The sequence below is a fragment of the Barbus barbus genome, assembly GCF_936440315.1.
Source record: "Barbus barbus genome assembly, chromosome: 1".
In the NCBI taxonomy this organism is placed as follows: Eukaryota; Metazoa; Chordata; class Actinopteri; order Cypriniformes; family Cyprinidae; genus Barbus; species Barbus barbus.
The window spans coordinates 42,192,754-42,214,664 of record NC_136729.1 but is presented as its reverse complement, the minus strand read 5'-3'; the positions used below and the strand labels follow the sequence as shown (position 1 = coordinate 42,214,664).

Below are 21,911 nucleotides of genomic sequence, written 5' to 3'. Positions count from 1 at the left end.
ACTTGTGTTCTTGTGGACTTGTGAAACGTCATCAATCGCTGCCCAAGTACTGTTCCAATTCAAAGTTCACATCTAGCCAAGTCCAGTTCAAATCCCCGGATGTGTTCTTGATCCGCCCCTTTTACCGAGGATGCATCGAGAGGTGACTTGTGCAGACTTGATACGGGCCATAACCCAGAATTCAGTTCGTCCTCGAGAGTTCGTTCTTCCGAGTCGAACTTGGCAAGTCCAAACTCGAAAGGACGGAAGTCCAGACTCTGCGAACTTGGTATTGAGAAACGGCCCAAGTCAATGAACGAAGTCCAGACAGGGTAAATGTGTGACAAGATAAAAGTCTTAACTATGAGATATCATAATTGTGTAAACATTATGAGATAAAAGGGCAAGACAATATAATTACTTCTGAAGTTTTATCTCATAATTTTGACTTTTTATTTCAGTTATGCTGGGAGAAAGTATACTTTATCTTATGTGGCGGAAATAGGCTTTCATAGATCCCAGATAGTAAGACTATGAAGAGTAGCTCAAATAATTTGGTCTTGGAAGAAATTGATGAGAAACATTTGAGTTCATTTTGAAATCTCTGACTTCTAACTCTGATCCAATGGCAAAGTATGAGAATATAAATATTGATTTCTGTATAAATTCTTATTTTTTATTGTTGTTACATTAGTTAAGTGACAGAACACTTTTAGTAATTTATAGTATTTTCAGTGACTCTTTATATACTGTATGTGACATTCATTGATTTGCAGCAGGGAGTTTGTAGGAAAGCAAGTCTATGATGGATTGATTCTTTGCTGATTATGAAGACGGTTACTAGATAGATGATGTGCTCAGAGCTCTGTGACTTCTTGGGTTGTTTGTTTGGCTTTGGTCTCTTAAATGGACAATTTCCTCCTGTTCCCTTGTGCTTGCTCACTAACAGGCTGATGTCCATCTAACTTCCTGTGATAGAATGCAGACACAGTTCTATCGCACTTCCGGCAAAACATCTCTCTCACACACACACACACACACACACACACACACACACACACACACACACACACACACACACACACACACACAACACACAACACACAACACACACACACACACACACACACACACACACACACACACACTTCATCATCTGACTGCCAGGAAGTGACTTGGAAAAAATGAGCAAATAATTTCTCTGGAAAGAACATTTTATTAGAGTAATATTGGTTGATATTGTGTCAAGTGCATGACTGTGATGACCATACTTTGAAATATATGAAACATGTCAAGAAAATTTGGTCCCAATAAATAGAAAATACTCATATTTTAAAGTATTTTGTATTTTTTTAAGGAATGTAATCCATATTTATAAACTTTTTTTGCACGGTGACATTTAAATGCCAATTATTGACTAATTATTTTTAATAATAATTCATCCTCATTAGGTAATGTGGAATCATAAGATGTATGATACAATGTTTGTTGAATTGTTGGGTTCCCCAATAAAAATATAAATCACATAATTAATTCTCATTAGCAAAATCAGAATTTTCTTTTATTACTGAGAAAAAAAAATGGTTTGTTATTTATTATTTAAAATATTTATACTACATAATGGTACCATTTATTAAACTCTATTACAGAAATATAAATTTGCAGGGGAAATATATTCAAAAGTCATGAAAATGATATAATGCCAACAATCTTGATTTTAATCTTGAAGTTAAATGAGATAAAAGTCAAAATTTAACATAAAAAGTTGAAGTAATTATGACAAGTCAAAATTATGTGATACTAAGTCATAGTTATGACATGTCAAAATTAATAGATCAAAAGCCATAATTATGACTTGAAAAGATAATTGTTTTAGATAAACTCATAAAAAGTTGAAATTGTAAAAAAAACTCATCGCTATGCAAGCTTATTCCCACCATATATATATAAAAAAAAAAAATCATAAATTATAATTTTGATTAGTGTAAGTCATAATTGTGATAAAAAGTAAAAAAAACAACAACAAAAAAACAGAAAAATACTATAATTATAACATAAAAAGTCAAATGTAATGAGAAAACTGATCACTATAGGCCCATTTCCACCACATAGGAAAAAAGAAATGCTTTGGTAAAATTATTACATAAAAATGGTCATGTCAAATTTATGAGATACTAAGTCTTTATTTTCTGCCATGCAATAAATAGGAAATGTACTCTAGAAAAAAACGTGATTTTCAAACACCTTTATTACAAGGTGAAGTGGCACAACAGTAAACACAAGCACACATGTGCAAATATGAATTCTTTCATGCTAGTTAAAAGTGCTCTTCAAAATTGTGAAAAATTCTGAACTATTAAAATCAGTGCTCTGAAGGCACAACCGTCAACTACCAGCCGCAAAATATTGCACTTTAGGATCTACCTTGGAATGTCAATTCAAATAAACAACATAAAGACTTACTTAAAACATACTGTACCAAATGTTGTATTAAATATTGTACGTAATATTTCAAATATATATATTTCACAAAACCTGAGAAGTTTAATCATAAGGTTCGAGTGGTATAATCATATATCAAACGTGAAAAGGTTTCTCTGCAATAACAAGAAATCCCAACTTTCCCAACCTCAAGTATTATAACTTATCAATTTAGCTTACGAAGCAAATCTGATTTCTCATCTAAGCACACTTGGTCCCTAAACAAAAACAAGTAGCTATTTTCTAAATGCAGTGTGAAGGACTGGTAGAAACAAAATGAGCTGTGTTAATCTGTCTCTCCGTGATGGATGAGAATAAAGTCATTCTGGGGCAGGGGTCTTTGACCCTACATTCAGTCCGAAAAACTTTGCAGACGTGTCTCCGCTCTCACTGTAGCGGTTACTGAAGAAGCTTATGACATTGACAAGTAGGAATAAAGTAAAAAACAGAGTGAGGATGATCCAAAGCACTCGATTTCGCCGGAAGAATTTTGGGAATCTCCTGTCAAGGACCTCTAATGCCTCCTCAAACCTGCTGCAAGGATAAAAACAACATGACTACTTATTCATTGACAATAATTTGACAGGCAGACACTTTGAAGTCAATTACCTATTAGTCTTCCTGTCTTTATCAGTATTTCCTCTTGTTTCCTCCTCAGAGTCCTCCTGCTTTTCTTCTGCTTTCTCTTCCTCCTCCTTCAGCTCCTGAAGTTCTTTAGACCTCTTAAGTCCTTCTTGGTATCTACAGTGAAGTTCATTTCTCTAATTAATACACAGTAGAAGCCGAAATTGTTTATATAAAGCTTAAAAATCTATTTATTGCATAAAATCATTTTCAAGAATGTCTATTCACGTTACATTACTTTGAATATCAACCATTTTGCCAACTGCGTGTCCTTATTATTATTATTATTCCTAAATGAATTTACTTAATACTTTTATGTGTTTAGGACGAGGATATAATAGTTTAAAAATCTCTGAATATTGTGCAGAAAGCATTTTACTACGTTGGTCACCAATGTTTCCCAAGGATTGCTACCTTGGTTTTTAAAAGAAGTGATAAAAAATGTCAATTTCCTGAGAATGTTTTTGCAATTATGCAACTGCGTGATATAACTAGTCATCTGAACAGACTTAAACATGCTGTTGTTTCATGTGTGCGTTCACACAGATTCATTTAAGCGTTCAGTAGTGCCAGGGGTGTTACCCTTTGTTATACGCTTCTTCTTCAATCTTGGCTTTGATCTCTTCTGTAATCTTCTCTGGACTGCAGACAACTTTGGTTGGCGTTGCTTCACTTTCCTGCTCCGTCAGAGGGTTTCCACTGCTTTGTTTCACATAGGAAAGAAGAGACACGGATGGAGCAATAAAAAAATTGCCATTACGCAGATATGTGCAAACTCTCCGTTCATAACCACGAGTGATAACAATAATAACCTCTGCCCCAATGGAGAGACTTAAATGCCACAGAAAGGAACATGGCACACTTGCCACTGCAGCTCTGACAGAAGTGAGACTGTCTTTGAGTTAAAACTCGGTATTTAGATTTGAAAGTACGGTGACAATCTCTTTGCCTTTCCTTGCTAAAACAGCACGGTCAGACACTGATGACTGGTTTTTGTCAAACCTGTGTAAAAAATGTAAGATTGACTGCAGATGGGATTTTTGTGGGATTCTTGTGCTATTTTAAGAACAGAAAAAAACAAGAAGGTTGCTTAAGTTATAATCTACCAAAAGGGCCATGCGTCTTGGTGTACTCTCTTACTTTATTAGCATCTGTGGTTCCATGAAGAACCTTTAACATCCAAGCAACCTCTCCACTGCACAAAAGGTTCTTTATAATGGAAAAATGTTTATTGCACAGCCCTGTATCATAAAAAAATAAATTCTGCTAATGTGCTCAAAATATATGAACTAAAATGACGCGAAGTTTAGAAATATCAATAGAAACTTTACTTTCATGTCCAGTTTTTTCACCCACACAATTATGCATTAACTATCCATATTTTTTTCAAATGATATATAATCAGCTAAAATACACTTATCAAAATAAGAAAAGCAGTTGGTAACACTTTAGTTAGGGACCAATTCTCAGTATTAACTAGTTGCTTATTAGCATGCATATTACTAGCATATTGGGTGTATATTAGTATTTATAAAGACATATTCTGCATGACTATTTTCTACATCCCTAATCCTACCCAATACCTAAACTTAACAACTACCTTTTACAAACTATTAATAAGAGTAGTTAGTTAATGAGAATTGGTCCCCAAACTAAAGTGTGACCAAGCAGTCAAATGTCAAAATTTCATCATTTAACTTACAATCTTCAAAAGAGTGGAAAAATATGTTCAAATATTTTTCAATATAATTGATATTAAAAAAAACATATTAAATATAATTGATATTAAAAATGTAATATTAAAGAACTTTTTTACTTTACTAAGTTGTAAACTTGTTCAAAGTTACTTGTAAACTTGTTTAACTTTGTGCTTAACAAACATAAGTTTATGAATAAATAAATAAATAAAATGTTTTTTGCATTTTTTTCACAAAATCTGTAAATTTCTGTCACTGTTTGAACATAGCAAAACTCTCTGATGTAGCACAAAACATTTGGGTCATGTTTCCATTTTCTTCTATCACTGGCCATAATTCTAATCTTAAAGGGGACATTGGATGCAAAATTCACTTTTATGTGGTGTTTGCGTATGAATGTGCCTTAGCCGTGTGTGACAATGATAAAAATCCATTCACTTTTTTTAATCCCCCAAAAACCTGAAGTCTCAATTATCAAGCCATTTTGATTTTCTGAGTTGTATGATGTCATACTGCACAGGCTCCGCCCATGACTTGTATTAGCATATTTCCACCCTCTGCCAATTGTTCGCTGTTCGGCATTTTCTCATCACTCAAGCAGCTGTAGTCACAACACTGTCTCATAAACAATGCAGATGTTTTGTAGTTCAATGTAAGAGTGAACATAAGAGTCTTCTCCCGACATCAGAGCCGTTGAGGTCGTAGTGGATTCATTTTGTTTATGATGGTAATGATGCCAATCAATACACAAAAAACGGAAGAGAGGGGCAGGGTGAACAGTTGCTCATTATCACTTAAAGGAACACTCCACTTTTTTTGAAAATAGGCTAATTTTACAACTCCCCAAGAGTTAAACAGTTGAGTTTTACCGTTTTCGAATCCATTCAGCCGATGTCCGGGTCTGGCGGTAGCACTTTTAGTGCAGCTTAGCATAGGTCATTGAATCGGATTAGACCATTAGCATCTCGATCAAAAAATGCCCAAAGAGTTTCGATAATTATCAAACTTGACTCTTCTGTAGTTGCATCGTGTACTAAGACTGACGTAAAATTAAAAGTTGTGATTTCTAGGCCGATATGGCTAGGAACTATACTCTCATTCCGGCGTAATAATCAAGGAACTTTGCTGCTGTACCATGGCTGCAGCAGGCGCAATGATATTACGCATCGCCTGAAAGTAGTCCCCAGCTAGGTAACTAGTTATGATATAGCTGGGGACTATTTTCAGGCGCTGCGTAATATCATTGCGCCTGCTGCACCCATGGTACGGCAGCAAAGTTCCTTGATTATTATGCCGGAATGAGAGTATACACACAGAAAAATAAGGGTTTAAAATTGTACCTTTTTGGGTACAACAGCTTGACTCTAGAGCAGTACCCTGAAAAGGACATATTTGTACCTTTTTTACACCTAATAGGTATGGTCTAATACGATTCAATGATCTATGCTAAGCTAAGCTAAAAGTGCTACCGCCAGACCCGGAGATCGACTGAATGGATTCAAAAACGGTAAAACTCAACTGTTTAACTCTTGGGGAGTTGTAAAATGAGCCTATTTTCAAAAAAAGTGGAGTGTTCCTTTAAAGAGATATGCACCGAAATGGCTCGCTGTGAACAGAGCTGTTTTTGACAGGGTAAAAAGGGTGTTGTTTTACACGACCAGTATGTTGCAGACATTTCATGAAGACCCTAAAGAATCATACCAACTTGTGAAAAATTGTCATCTGATGTCCCCTTTAAACTCAGGATTAAATACACAATACATTTTTTATAATCATTTATAGATGTGAAAATTGGCTGAGAACTGAACAAATAGTTGTAACTTCGTCTTTGTGGCAGTTGTTTTTGTGATTAAAAGATAATACGAGACATACAAATGGTTGTCAAAAGCAGAAATGCTATTAAATGCACATAATATTGTGAAAAAGTGTGACGTGCAACATCAAAACAGGTGCTATTTTTGGAATCAGCACTCTAGAATTAGTAAGAAAAAGCATTGGATTTCATTTAGCAAATAAGATAATGGATGGTGTAATTGAGTTCTTCACATAAAAATGGTTCTTTTAAGAACAGTTCACTGAAAGGTTTGAGTATCAAAAATGGTTCTTCTACGGCATCAGTGCGAAAACCCCCTTTAAAAACCTTTATTTTAAAGAATGTTGGTGAATAAACATTTAGATGGCTTCCTATCTGCCACGTAAAGATGCAACATTCTCCAGATGCATATCTTTTGATAAGGCTCAAATTGATGCATTTTTTTAAAGAAACTGAGGATGTGAAAGAACTAATTTCCAACCATTATTTGATGAATGTGTGCTCATGTACACAGTTTATGAGGAATGTGGCGGCACAGAGTCGAGAAAGGCAATTACTTACGATTTGTCAGGCACATCTTGTTGTGTAGGGTCTGAGGAACTGCCGTTCTTGATGGTGTTCGCCTCACACTAAAAACAACAGTAGGATTTAGTAAAAAATCCTCAAGGTCTCATTCTGATGAATGGCTTTGGGCTCAAACGGTCACCTTGATAAAATGCCACATGTAGGAAGCTTAAAGATAAAGCATCATTAATTACATGAGGCTGCTGACAGGCTACAACATAACAGCTGACGAGGCAGTGCGCTTGAGATAGGACTCACCACCACAGGAAGTGCAACATTAGGGCCAGCGGCGGCTGGTGTCTGCCCGGGGATGTTCAGTAGATTGAACTTGGGAACTACAGCCACACTGACTCTTCGTCTGGGCAAAGCCTTAGAGAAAGAAAAAAAAAGAAAACACTCTCTGAAACTAAACCCTTCATATGAACGCATTTGATCTGTAGACAGGCACATTCTCTGCCTCTGATCTGTGTTATGGATGTTATTGGAACAATACTACAAAAGACATGTTTTCTAAAGAACCATAGAAGTAAAGAAACCAAAATGTATAAAATTTATAAAAAATGCCTCATTCTGAGTAACCAAACAGTTGTCGGTATCCATTGACTTCCATGGTATTTTTTTCCATACTGTAAATCAATGGCTACCATCAACTGTTTGGTTACCTTAACCTTTGGTTACATTCTTCAAAACATTTTCTTTTTTTGCTCAACGGAAGAAAAAAACTCAGATTTGGAAGAACTTGAACTTTTTGGGTGAACCTTCAAAAAGGTTCCCCTATGGCATCATAGGAGCAGGGTCTCCTGAGGTGTCCACAGATTTTTGCCTACCTTTCCCATTTGCACAGACATGGATCTCGATGTACGTGGAACACCATCCTCTGTGCGAAACACATAAGAGATAGTAAGAGATGAAACTTAAGCAGGCATGTCCTGGGGGGGCGCAACTGTGGTTTTGATGTTTCTGTTTACCTCCAGTGTCCACTGATCCCGCATAGCAGCGGCTGGAGTTTTGGCTGGCAAGCTTCTTAAACTCCATCAGCTCAGCATGGTCCTTCTCATATGTACGCTTCAGATTCTCCACGTACTGCATCATCACCTCAGTGGCCTTGTTCATTCTCTTCTCCTGCCACAGACAAAGCAAGGGTTACTAATTATCAAATGCACAGTGTACTTTACATCTCCAGGACACTGGGTTTTTTGGGTCTCACTAACAGTTGCATTCAGGACATCACAGAATTATCATGCACAATGTAATTTATCCAAGCAGGACATGTCCTGGATCAAAATCCTTGGAAGAACAATGGCCTCTAAACCTGCTGAACTAATCATAACGGACAGTACCTCTAAAATCAGAGATAAAAATAACCAAAACCCAAGCCAATTCCTAAAATCTGACTGGTTTAGTAGGGGACACAATAGCTGGGTTTCCATCCAAAGTTGCAAAATTGGAATATCGCATAAAACATTTGCGAATAAGCAAATAAGTTTCTATCCAACAAGTCAAAGAGAAAAAAATCGTCACTGGCAATATAAATCACTAAGAAAAGTAGGAGAAGCAACTGAATATAATAATCTTCATATACAATATATTACTTGCACCACAGACGAAACACAGAAAACACGGTCATTGCTCTCAGAGGCGGATGCCTGCTGTTTGGGAACGTAGTCGTTTAAGACAGTTGTGGGAGGCAATTATACAGAAATACTTTGACGACTTTGCTCAGGCATTTCAGAATAACCATAACAATATTTCAGATGCTGTGGAACGAGATCGGTCTGCTGGTTCTTCAGGTTTTGCCATCCCATAGCGCAAAGCCACATTCATTTTTTTGATGCGCATGGAGGAATTTATTCGGCAAGTGCATTTCCATCTCTCATTATTCACATCAACCCTTTTTCGCACCAGTCAAAAACCACCTAAAGCCGGGCTCACACTGTGCGATTTTTTAAAAGTCCTGTAGGACTGTACTTGTCAGACTGTACAAACATGATGATCATGTCACACTATGGGATCTCAGTTGTCATTACTGTCAGACTGTACGACAGCCAAGACAAGTTAAAAACGGGTACGCGCAAGAAAACTTGTCCGGAGTTTTACTGTCACGTTCCCTCTCGGGATACAAGGAGCGCGGAGACGTGGAGGTATCAATAAGCCGTTTATTGAACACACAAGGAAACGAGGAGCATGGGGAGAGACGAACATCACTGACGATAGACCGGACACAGGGGCTAGGAAACACAGGGCTTATAAACACAGGGAAATCAACGAGGAAGAACAGAAACAGGTGAGGGCTAATCAAACGCAGGGCTGGGGACACATGAACTACTAATTAAACTAATCAACAGGAACGAGGATGGCCAAATAGAGACACGAGAGGAGGGGAAACACAAGACAAGGACTGACATTTACATTATCAACCCATACACGCCCAGTGACGGCGAACTACTTTGCATGCAGGAGCGAAATGTTGGCTATCATGAAAAGTATATGAACGGCATGTCAAACCAGCGATCAAAGACTACCGATTTTAGCCTAGGATTATAGGAATCTTTTAGGATTTTCAAAATTTGTCTCAGATGACCAAATCGTGGCCACAATTGCACAGTGTGAGCTGGGCTTAAAGCGAGCGTAAAAACTTTTTTTGCAAATTAAAAGAGATTTTTATTCGAAATTTGGCATTTCCATCACTCGTTTCTGATGCGATACTTTAAAATGCGCATAAGAACCGGGTGATGGAAACATTGCTAATATTGGATTGGATTCTCTCATGAATAATATTTGTGACGTGAAGTTTGCTCGGTAGATTAAGTAAGTAAGTGGTCCTAAACTATAGTAGGATTCCTGCTTACCACTAGTCCATTAACAATGTTACCAGTTGACAGAGGCTTCTGGTTGGTCTCAAAGTCATTATTTTTCATGGCCAAGATTTAATAAAAATGCTTTCTTCACACTATAGCCAAACAAGATGATATTCTTAAAATAAAATAATTTATCTCCCAAAAAATGCCATATTAGCTGCTGCGTTTCTGGTTAATGCTGTATATGGAGCAGCAAGGATGTTGATTCAGGGACATGTCTTAAATGACGTTAATTCAATTATCAGTCAAACATTTAATCAATGTCACACACTCAGACACTTTAAGCCAAAAGGACTGGCAGGTTACTAAACTCGCATCTACTATGCAAAAGTAGACTTAAACTGCATTTATTGTTAAAAGAAACATGATGAGATATTAATAAGATGATCATTCTAAGGCAGCAACAACAATCTCAAAAATATTTGTATCACCAGTCATTATTAAATTATGGGATGCAAGAGCAAGGCATAGTAAACTGAAGTAATGATGTTTGCAGTGAACCCATGCAGGGCCTATTATTAACAGTGTCGCCACTAGCAACAGACGTACCGCTGAGTCCTTCTCCGTTCACTTGGTTTACTTTGGCATGCACATTAACCTAAGGGCAGGCATGACACTTAGCTAAATCTATCACAAACATATCTTATCTGCAGAAAAATAAACATTCCCAACTAGTGCCCCCTCTACAGCACCAAGACAAGGGACTGTTTTCTCATAAAAACATGAAGAGCACTTCAAATGGGGGGCGGAGAGAGACCTGCAGTCACATTAACAAAATGTAACAAAGTTTCGCGTGCAAGAAGGTCCTCTGTCAATAGCACTGAGATGTATGAAGCATCTCCCACAGAAGTCACCTTCAAAGCAATGCAGTGAATTTGCATCACAAACTTGAAGATGAGAAGCTTCTTTACCTCACATGAAAAAAAAAGAATTGCAAACAGCAAAGTTGTGGTCAAAGCTGCTTTGAGGCCAGCCGCCAAGGTTGTAACGTTGCAGACCAGAGCAAGTTCTGAATGGATGTCAATGGAGAAGAGGCTTTTACTATGCAGAATAAACTGCTTTTGTGGGAAAACAGCTTACCATGAAATGAACCGACAGAGGCTAATGTAAACACGTTTGCCATTAAACCTCTTGAACTGATCTATTTTTAAAGTTCACATAAAAAAAAATCTGTTTTATAAGAGAAATCTATGGAAGCCCATTTCCGCCAATGAATAAAAAATAAAACAAGGTAATTGCGACTTTTTATCTCTTTTTTTCCTCAGAATTCTGAGACATAAACTCACAATTCTGACTTTTTTCTCAGAATTCTGATATAAACTCGTAATTCTGACTTTTTTCTCAGAATGATATAAACTCACAATTCTGACTTTTTTCTCAGAATTCTGATATAAACTCGCAATTCTGAGATATAAGAATCTCCATAAGTTAAACATATTAAGTTAAACATATTAAGGTTCTGCAATATATAAATATATTGTGGAAACTTAAATTCCTGTAGAGCTGCTTTGCAACGATTTGTATCGTAAAAAGCGCTATACAAATAAACTTGAATTGAATTGAATATAAACTCGCTATTCTGAGATATAAACTCACAATTCTGAGATATAAACTCGCAATTCTGAGAAATAAACTTGCTATTCTGACTTTTTTCTCAGAATTCTGATATAAACTCGCAATTCTGACTTTTTTCTCAGAATTCTGATATAAATTCGTAATTCTGAGATATAAGAATCTCCATAAGTTAAACATATTAAGTTAAACATATTAAGGTTCTGCAATATATAAATATATTGTGGAAACTTAAATTCCTGTAGAGCTGCTTTGAAACGATTTGTATCGTAAAAAGTGCTATACAAATAAACTTGAATTGAATTGAATATAAACTCGCTATTCTGAGATATAAACTCGCAATTCTGAGATATAAACTCACAATTCTGAGATATAAACTCGCAATTCTGAGATATAAACTCGCAATTCTGAGATATAAACTTGCAATTCTGAGATATAAACTTGCAATTCTGAGATATAAACTCGCAATTCTGACTTTTTTCTCGCAATTGCAAGTTTATATCTCACAACGCTGACTTTCTCGCACCATAGGAAACCACTCTCTGTCTAAGGCTTTGCAGTCAGAATTGCGAGTTTATATCTCAGAATTGTGAGAAAAAAGTCAGAATTCTGAGAAAAAAGTCGCAATTACCTTGTTTTATTTTTTATTTATTTTTATTTTTATTCTGGCTTCCATAGAAATCAGACAATTTTGTGAACGGTAGGATTTAGTTCACGTCACTTCTCTTTCATTTCCAAGGTATCTGCAAAGAGTTTCTGAATTTCTGACACAAATTCAATGACATCAAGCCTGTCTTATGATTGGTTATCAAGTTGGTTAAAAGTTTATGCAAATATCAAGCAAAATCTGACATCTGTGTGTTTCAGAATCTGTTAATTGTACAAGAGTTTCTGTTGAATTTAATGGGGCAAATTATACTGTTTACACATTGGACGCTTTGCGCTTGTGTGTGTTTGTGTGTTAAAGATTGCAATTTGGATAGAAGAGAATAGACTGTGTTTACAAAAGTAAATTAACACTGCATTTTAACTTTGGGAATTCAGAAACAAAGTTTCTAACTGTAATCATGTGTATATTTGATTATTATATTGTATGTGTGCTGAAAAAAAACATACATTAAACACTAACTACAGTCACACCCAAAAGCAGAGGCATTGAGCAGCACTGTGCATTTTTTGTGCTGCAGTGTAAATACACTGTCTTTGATGTTAATTTGTTTAGTAATTTCAATAGAGATTTCCCCATGCAGGTTTTGCATCAGGTTCATTTGGTCATGTGAATTCGCCACTTTGACAGAAAGCAGACTTCTGTGTGTGAGCTGTGCTTTATACATTGGAACACTATTGAAAAAAGACATTTAAGCCTGTGAAATTCCCCCCAAATTTTGTTAATGTGTCTACACATTTAGTGGCTGACAGGTGATGAGCATCTCACCTGCCTCACGGCTCCCACCATTTCAGCCCGGCTGGAGAGGCGGTTGGTCAGACGGTGCAATACGGCGATCGTTTCTAAGAGGTGCTGGTAAAACTCCCGCTGCTCGAAGTTCTGCCACAGTGACACAGTGTGCTGAAATGGGACGCCAACAACAATTAGTTACATTCCAGTTTATTCCCAGCATGTGTGTTAGTGTGGGCTGTTTACATTCGGCTCTGACCTTGAGAGAGCTTTTAAACTCTTCCAGTTCCTTCTCCGTGTTTTCCTCAGTCAGGGTGCGCTCCCTTTCCGCCTGTTTCAGCCGTGACTCCAGCGTGTAATTGTCGTTGCGGAATGCCAGGGAGAGCTGCACAAAAGCATTCTGTAGGGACAGCAACACGGCCATTAAAAGACAAGATGCATCTATTCACTGTGAAAGTATTTGTCAGTGTGAAAACACTTGTCATCTGTGAATCCATCAGTTTTCACCAGTCAATCAATAAGGAACAGCATAAAATAAACATGCACAATCATAAGTGTCATTCTCAGGACAGTGCTATGTGCAAAATAATTAAAAGGATATTAAATTTAGTCACATGAATGGTTGCGTTTGTAATGCAATTTTTTTTTTTACACAATATTGATTTTGTTTGACTTATTTTGCATGCCCTCATTTATCGCCATTGCATTTTAAAGATATTTATAGAGTAAAAATCATCCAAAATAAAAATGCTTATAAAAAAATATATTGAAAAGAATACTGAAGCACCACTGGCTGACTCCTTAGCCTTAGCTTTTCATTAAATGTCACATTTTATGAAAAAAATCTCTGAATTCATTCTTTAAAAAAAATAAAAGAAAGAAAGAACCATTTGGGTTAATACTATTACTAATAATAACAACAACAGACAGATAAAAATGATTCTGTGAACTTCTCATATGTCCTCTGATACCATGATGAACTTTCTTCACTAAGGCTGCATTTATTACATACAACTAAAATACTATTCTGTAAAATTTTATTATAATTTGAAATTGAAAATTTAATTTGTTGCTGTGATGCAAAGCTGAATTTTCAGTATCATTACTCCAGTCACATGATCATCCAGAAATCATTCTAATATGCTGATTTGCTTTTCAAGAAACATTTCTAATTATTCTTAGTGTTGAAAACAGCTATGCAGCGTAATATTTTGTGTAAACTGTGATAACGTCACTGATAAATTTAATGCGTCCTTACTGAATAAAATACATTAAAAAAAACATCTTACGGAACCTAAACTTTTGAACAGTAGTATTAATTTGATTGGTCAATTTTGTAGGGTTTAATACACAGATATACATGACACATAAATAACTTGACATGATTTTGCACTTTTCTTAACATTCTGGATCTAACCAGAGAAAGATGGAGGAAAGCAGCAATTTTATGGGATCTTTACTGTCAGGATCAAAGAGTGCAGCGGCAGTACAGCCAGTATTGTCTGAATATTAGAGAGGAAAATATGTCCAGCCCTTGACCCTCACTAGCGTCATCCTGGGAGCAGACTGTATTCACAAAGGCATGTTTGTTTCCTCACATGGGACAGGAACTCACTAAAACCCATCAAATTGCCATGTCCTAAGCCAGGCTCAACATCCCAGACAGCCATGGCCTTCACGGACACATCAAAACAGCCTTATTCTGGAAAACACGGTATTAAACTAGTGCAGCTGTGATACAATTACGATAACCTACTGATTCATGTGCCCTTGGACTGTATTTTCGTAATTATATACGGGACCAAAATGAACAAAGTCCAAATACAAGTGAAATCGCTCAATAATAAACTCGCAAACTCGTGCTAAGCTCACAATTTCAACTGTTATGAAGTAAAACAAAACAAAAAAGAAAGTTCAAGGGAAAAAGCACAAGAATGAATGAATGCATGAATAAAACAAGTTTAATTTTTGTCTTCATGACAAGCATCTTTATTTATTGAATTGAAACTCAAGAATATACACACCTCAACTTCCTTCTCTGAGAGCAGGGGTGCGCTGCAACAAAAAAGATAGGAGTTGCAAGGATTTTTTGAGGGGTATTAATAGTAAGGAATTGATCTATCTATAATCAAATGATGGGTTTGTGAGCGCACCAGCCAGGTAAACCTCTGTGCAGTTTGAGTTTGCGTAGCATGACGTCTGAAATGTTGGGCATGGCGTCAGGTTTGTCTTTGGCCTCCTCTTCACTGGGAGAGCTGGTGAGCGGAGAGGATCGACCTGAGAGACAAACCGATTACTAAGGTGTATCGCAGCACATTTAAGAGAACTGTAAAAGGAAATCATTAATAGCACTAATTGTGACACACATGGTGCCACCTAGCGGTGTAAGAATATAGTTACATTGCATATGTATGTAACACATGCACACGATGTAATAAATAGATAATACATTAAAACAGGTGTCTATGAAAATTAAATCCCATAAAATATGGGTGTGGAAACCTAAAAGGTGGAAAGCCTCATATCTTCTCTATGTTTTACTGTTGTATTGCTAACTTGCTCTGTTATTATAGGATTTATATTATGCAGTCCCTTTTAATTTTTTAAAAGCTTTTTGTGCATCAGGCATGTTGTTACAGACAATTTTAATGCACATTATTAGCTGTGAGAGTAAGTGTTCATTAAATCAAATAAAAACAACAGGCAAACACATTAAATGTTCAAATATATATGACATACTGTTCATGTGAGACTATGGGAAAAATACTTTTTGATTTTGTCTCTATAAAGTTGTACTTATTTTCCAACTAAACCCAGCAACTTCTGTATGATACATGTGAGATGTGAGAAAGGGACAGCTTACACATAATTTATGTCAGTAACATTAAACCAGATATTCATCTGACAACAGCTCAAATAACAACAATATAAAGGTTTCAATGAAAAAAAATCTGCTTTGTTCGTTTTCAAAAACTGAGAGACGAATCAAAATTATTTGTAACAGACACAGTGCCACAGATGCTGCCAGTTGAACTTGAGCAGAGGCAGTGTTGATGTTTAAAAAAAAAAAATAATAATTTTAGTCAACATTTTAGTGATTCTGTTGTGTTTTGTCATTTTTTATTCAATTTGTCTCTGTAGTTCTTATCCATTTTTAATTAATTTAGTAATTAGAAAATTAGAAATGTCTTGGCAACTAGCTGAAATAAGTTTAAGTTTTTTAATATTTTAGTTCATGTTTATCATAAGTAATATAATTTTTATAGTTTTATTTCTAATTTTAGTTTTAGTTCACAACAATAACCCTGAGCAGAGGGATGTTAAACAAATGTTGAAGAGCAGAACAACACCTACAGCCAGAAGCATTTCACCCCAAAATTAAAATTCAGTCATCATTTACTCACTCTCATGTCATTCCAAAAACTGTTTGACTTACTTTTCCTGTTTAAAAAAAATCTCTAAATGTCTTAAAGGGATAGTTCACCAAAAAAAAAAAAGAAAGTGCATCCAAGATGCAGGTGACTTTGTTTATTCAGTAGAATACAAACAAAGATTTTTAACTCAAACCGTTGCAGTCTGTCAGTCATATACTTGCAGTCAATAGGACTCACAGCTTTGAGAGAAAAAAAAACATACACAGACAAAACCAAATTAAACCCTGCGGCTCGTGACGATACATTGAGGTCTAAAGACATCAAACGATTGGTCTGTGCAAGAAACTGAACAGTATTTATATCGGTTTTTACCTCTGATCTGCCGCCCGGTCCAACTGTCCTGAGCGCGTTCACAACAGCCGGTGTGTGACGCGTCTTCTTCTCTCTCAAATGAACCATTGACAGTCTATCTACAATCTCATTTGAGAGAGAGGTGGCAGTAATGCACTTATAAGTCTGCGATCTGCTGTAAACCAAGAAGACGATGCGTCACACACCGGCTGTTGTGAACGCACTTAGGACAGTTGGACAGTGCAGCGGATCAGTGGTAAAAAACTATATAAATACTGTTCAGTTTCTTGCACAGACCGATCATTTGGTGTCTTTAGACCTCGATGTATCGTCACGAGCCGCAGGGCTTAATTTGGTTTTGTCTGTGTATGTTTTTTTTTTCTCAAAGTCGTGAGTCCCATTGACTGCCATTATATGACTGACAGACATTTCAACGGTTTGAGTTAAAAATCTTTGTTTGTGTTCTACTGAATAAACAAAGTCACCTACATCTTGGATGCCCTTGGGGTAAGCAGATAAACATCAAATTTAAATTTTTGGGTGAACTATCCTTTTAATGTTTTTGTACATACAACAAAATGTTGTTCCAATGTTGTTTGGACATCAAAATATCTAATATTGTGTTGTAAAGAAGAAAGTCATGCAGATCTGGATTGACTTAAGGGTGAGTAAATGATTGTAAAATGTTCATTTTTGGATGAACTTCAAGCCAGCAATATATAAAATAAGCTGCAATAAGCTTATGCACAGACTGAATCAAGATGATCATCACACAGAGTGCATACCTCGTTCCTGCTCGGTCGTTTCATTCAGGTCAGGAAGCTTTGAGCTGGAGATGCTCTGGATACGCATCAGTTTGTGCTCCTAGAGAAGGAATGAAAACTGTAGTGATTTTACTAAATCGGGCACATAAGATTCCCTTTACTCTGCCAACTGGGCTCAAACCTCAGAGAAAGCCATAAAAGGAACATTAAAAACTACTAACAAAGCATGGTACCCAGGTTGGCCAAAGACAACAAAGGATTACCTCACGCAATTTGGACAGTTTCTGAACGTTCCCAGGTGGCAGAGGGAAGTCCTTGTACCCGGAGGACTTAAACAGAGAATCCCTTGAATTGTCAGAGAGATCGTCCTCCCCATTGGGAGCTGCATTCCTCATGTTCATGGAGCCCACCGTGTCCCAGGAGACGGCTCTCATTAGAGGAGGGAAGGCCCCTATTGTTTTGATTTCGGCCGTGCATGGGGCTTGCTGTGTGGATGGCCGGTGGACGGGTTTGGCTACCCCTGTAGCTGGAGGTTGACTGATGCCACAGCCAGAAGTCTCTTCCTTTTTCTGGGCCGCGTGTTCAGAGTTCTTCCCCTGGTCCGCTGGTGCATGATGCTCTGGCTTCTCCTTCTGAAACACAGCGGGATCTCTGGCTGGTACAGCGGTGGCATAATGCAGGGTTAAAGTTCCTGAGGAAAGCTTTCGCTTGTCACTGGGCATCCAATCTACTAGCCTCGTGAAGGTCTGAGGAAGAATAAGAACAAGAGAGTGAGTTTAATGAGAGGAGAAAGAACAAGTGCATTAAAACAGTCAGAACATTTCAATACAGTTTAGTTTATAACATTAGTTTTATTCATTAAAGCATCAAATTAAATCAAGTGAACATTTATCTAGGTTACTGCTAATATAATATAATGCACAATTTGTTTTATGTTATTTATATTGTATTGTGTATAATTAAATACATTCATTAATATATTGTTAAATCATGTTTATTAAAATATATTTATGCTAATTTCTACTTTAAACAAAACTGTGTATGTATAGAAAACAATATAGTACATCAAATGTTTATGTAAAATTAACATTTATAATAATAAAAACAATTAGTATTTAAAAACTATGTTAATGCATTGAACTTTACTGTAGACTATTATCAAGGGGTCAAATAATTTTATTATTTACAATAAGACTATCTATTTTACATTGTTTATACATTTTAAATGGTTGTAAAAATTGTAAAAGATGATAATTTTTTATTGTGCTTTAAAATACTTATTTTGATGTGTTGACTAACAAATTAAAGCACAAGTACTTGATTATAATTTGACCTGTTGTGTTATTTGATTTGAAGTTAACATTGCAAATTCATTTTATACGTGTAATTATAAATATATATTAAAATGTGTTATCAGTCAGAATATATTACAACTGTGTTTCAACAGAAATTACTTTTAAATGCGTTTTAATTCACCTAAATGCTTGTCAGTATTCGGAAGTTAACTTTAACCATATTTCAAAGGCAATACAATTAATTAAGAAATTACATATAAAGATGTAATTAAGTAGGTCAAAAAAGCACTCTAAAGTTCAGCTAACTGCTACCTAACGTAAAATTATACATTTTAATTTAATTTCAATATACATTTAAGTGTCCGAAAACATTCAGTTTACACAGACGTGTATTCTTTTAAAGTACATTAAAAATTATATATATTTTTTTAAATATGCTACAATTCTTTTTCACAAAGGACCTGATCATTTTGGTCCAACAATGTAAGCATGAGAACAGAAATGGTCACGATCAACTACACTGTGACTTGTTTTTGGTGCAAAAAACCTTAAATAGCATTCCAAGTAAAAGTAACCAATTAAAAAAGAATAATATGGCCAATTTCATGTAAATTCACACACATTGGTTTAATATCTGAAAGACTGAAGTAGGAAGATTCAAGTGAGAAGAATCAAAGATATAACATTTGTTACACCAACCTCCTGCTCTGGATTACTGGTGTCCCCTTGGTCATGGGTAGATGGTACCTCCAGATGCTGAGCACATACACAAACACAAACAATCCACTATTTATCATCACCAGGAGGACACAACATCACTATACAGAAGGGAATCTGAAGTGGCGCTCACCTTAGCTATGGAGGGACTTGCTGGAGGAGTTGAGAAGACCTCAGGACCTGGTGGAGAAACAAAACCATTTAGCTTAGACCAACCATGGCAGGGATTTCTGCGGGCAAACGTGACTGAAAGCACAGCATTGTACCTAGCTGTGAGGGTGCAGAGAGGGAACTGCTTCTGGATGGTCGGGGGGAGGAGCATGGCGTTGGGTTCGGAGAGAGAGCTGTAACCCAAAGACAGTGTTACCCATTTTTGGACATGCACTGACCATCAAGATTTCAAAGTTTGGATATCACTTTGCTTTATCTCTCATAGGCCTGTGAATACGCTCAAGTCAGTAAGCTGGTGTGCAGGATAAAGGAGGAATTTTGGCTGGTGCGCAAGACATTTGAGGACATGCGGACATGTACATGATGTTACAGTCTGATAAGCAAGGAAATCACAAAAGCTAAAAATAAACAAGCTATTTCTGAAATAACTATTTCAAGAATGCAACAAAAACAATGGGATTCACCACTTGGAAGAAGTTTTCTTCATTATTAATATCAACAGAAAAAAATTTACATAAAAAAAATCTTCAGTCGTTCTTCATTTGTTCAATTGTTTAGTTGACAATATGATATCAGTAAACATCAAAAATAATTTGGAGATGCACACATGATATGCACAAAGATACTAAAAAAGGCTGTATACATGAAGAAATGAAAATGTCTAACCGCCTAGAAAAGCACTCTAGAATTAAACCTGGAGCATTACATTTGAAGGAAATGTTTTGTGAAACTTCAAAATGTTAAATAAAAATAATGAAAAGATCTTAGATCAGTGGCCCCAAACACAATATGCAAAGGTCCCCCATATAGGCTAAACTATTTCTAGTTGTAATTTTTTTACCGGGAGATATATTAAACCAACCACAATAAATGTAGTGGAAAAAAAGGAAAAAGTTATTTTTTTAGATTATTTTAATATATGAATTAATTAAATCAGATAAAATTATTTGAGGAATATATGTGGTTTATTTTGTCATTATATTAAGCATTTTATTTAATGTAGAATCTTTTAATACATTAAATTACATTAATATAGTAAACAAATTAATGAATAAATAAAGAACATATTTAAGTATACATTTTTTTGTTTACATCAATTCAGTTTAAAAAAGGCCCACTGTGGCCCCTAGTTGAGAAACACTGTCCTACACTGGAGAGGAATCATGTTGTACCTGTTGGAGATTCAGTGAGGCTACAGGTGGAGCGTCGGCCTCTGCGCTGCAGGAAGCGGTCGCTGGCTTTCTTGGCCTCCTCGAGCAGCTCCAGATTCTTCTGACGCTCCTCTTTAGATAACTGCAGCTCAGGAAGCTGATCCTTCACGAGGTCTATCACGTGTCCATCATCATCTCAAACACAAATACACACACAACCTAAACACAGCTGTAACACACACCAACTCGCCTCATCTCAAAAGGAGGAAGAAAGTAAACAGAAATCAAAGTGGAAACGACTCAGTTTCATAAATGTTACTTTAAGCTTCCCTACTGCAGCTGTCCATAATGCATTACTTCAATGCTTTAAAACAAATGTAAACGCATAACGTTACATATATTTTATCTTATAATATTCCATCTGAAAACAAATGTCTCTAAATACTAAATAAATATCTAAAGCAGTGTATTTTCACATTGGAGTGTGTAATTGAACATACCCACTGTGGTGATGGGACATGAAGAAGCAGAGTTTCGAGAGAGACGAGGTCTAGGGCTGTGTGGTCTGACACAGAAAAAACATTAAACCAACACATTCTCAACATAACTGAGCAGGTTTATATTCAACAAGTAGAAACAGTGACTCTTTATGAGATTTTACATTGTCTGAATGACTAAAACTGCTGTTTAAAGATTAGACAAAAGAGATCTTTTAATGGGTCTTGACATGAATACCTTGCTTTCTCCAGAGGACAGGGCTCTTGCTTGATGACTTGTCTTGGAAGCACAATAGCTGGTGGAGTCATGGTTACATTTACCATCTTGCTTTCAACTGGAGCGTACTGCAAAAAAACACATGGATGCTTCACTGGCTGGCTGTAATGTTTTTGGTCACATTCTTGGAGAGCAGTGAGGCTGAGGGTTTTACACACTTTCACTTTGCAGAGTTCAAAATATTTAGCTAAATATTCACATTCGGCATGATAATGTTAATTCAAGAAGAACTGGGGAATGTTCTTATTAAACTAAATGTGATCCGGCCTGTTCCTGTTTTAACTCGAAACAGAAATGTGTAAAAAAAAAAAGGCAAAAGTGACACAAAAG

The 21,911-nt window shown here is 36.2% G+C and overlaps 1 protein-coding gene across 6 annotated transcripts in view; it reads right to left on the bottom strand.

The window, feature by feature from the left end:
* Window positions 1–2,138: 2,138 nt before the first annotated feature.
* Window positions 2,139–21,911, bottom strand: part of LOC306879022 (inositol 1,4,5-triphosphate receptor associated 1-like) — a 42,752-nt gene continuing 22,979 nt past the window's right edge. For 2 of the 6 annotated variants that reach the window (XM_079431689.1, XM_079431691.1), the window contains exons 6-24: window positions 21,543–21,649; window positions 21,308–21,372; window positions 20,829–21,002; window positions 19,752–19,829; window positions 19,619–19,665; window positions 19,468–19,524; window positions 17,737–18,219; window positions 17,495–17,573; window positions 15,138–15,261; window positions 15,009–15,039; window positions 13,244–13,384; window positions 13,024–13,155; window positions 8,127–8,280; window positions 7,986–8,035; window positions 7,417–7,527; window positions 7,156–7,223; window positions 3,667–3,783; window positions 3,070–3,201; window positions 2,146–2,994 (exon numbers count right to left, since the gene is read on the bottom strand). In XM_079431689.1, coding sequence (XP_079287815.1) covers window positions 2,781–2,994; window positions 3,070–3,201; window positions 3,667–3,783; window positions 7,156–7,223; window positions 7,417–7,527; window positions 7,986–8,035; window positions 8,127–8,280; window positions 13,024–13,155; window positions 13,244–13,384; window positions 15,009–15,039; window positions 15,138–15,261; window positions 17,495–17,573; window positions 17,737–18,219; window positions 19,468–19,524; window positions 19,619–19,665; window positions 19,752–19,829; window positions 20,829–21,002; window positions 21,308–21,372; window positions 21,543–21,649 — 2,364 coding nt within the window. In that variant the 3' untranslated portion in view covers window positions 2,146–2,780. Of the gene's footprint in view, window positions 2,995–3,069; window positions 3,202–3,666; window positions 3,787–7,155; window positions 7,224–7,416; window positions 7,528–7,985; window positions 8,036–8,126; window positions 8,281–13,023; window positions 13,156–13,243; window positions 13,385–15,008; window positions 15,040–15,137; window positions 15,262–17,494; window positions 17,574–17,736; window positions 18,220–19,467; window positions 19,525–19,618; window positions 19,666–19,751; window positions 19,830–20,828; window positions 21,003–21,307; window positions 21,373–21,542; window positions 21,650–21,911 lie in introns of all 6 variants that reach the window. The other 4 variants (XM_079431690.1, XM_079431688.1, XM_079431693.1 and 1 more) reach the window with 4 other exon arrangements.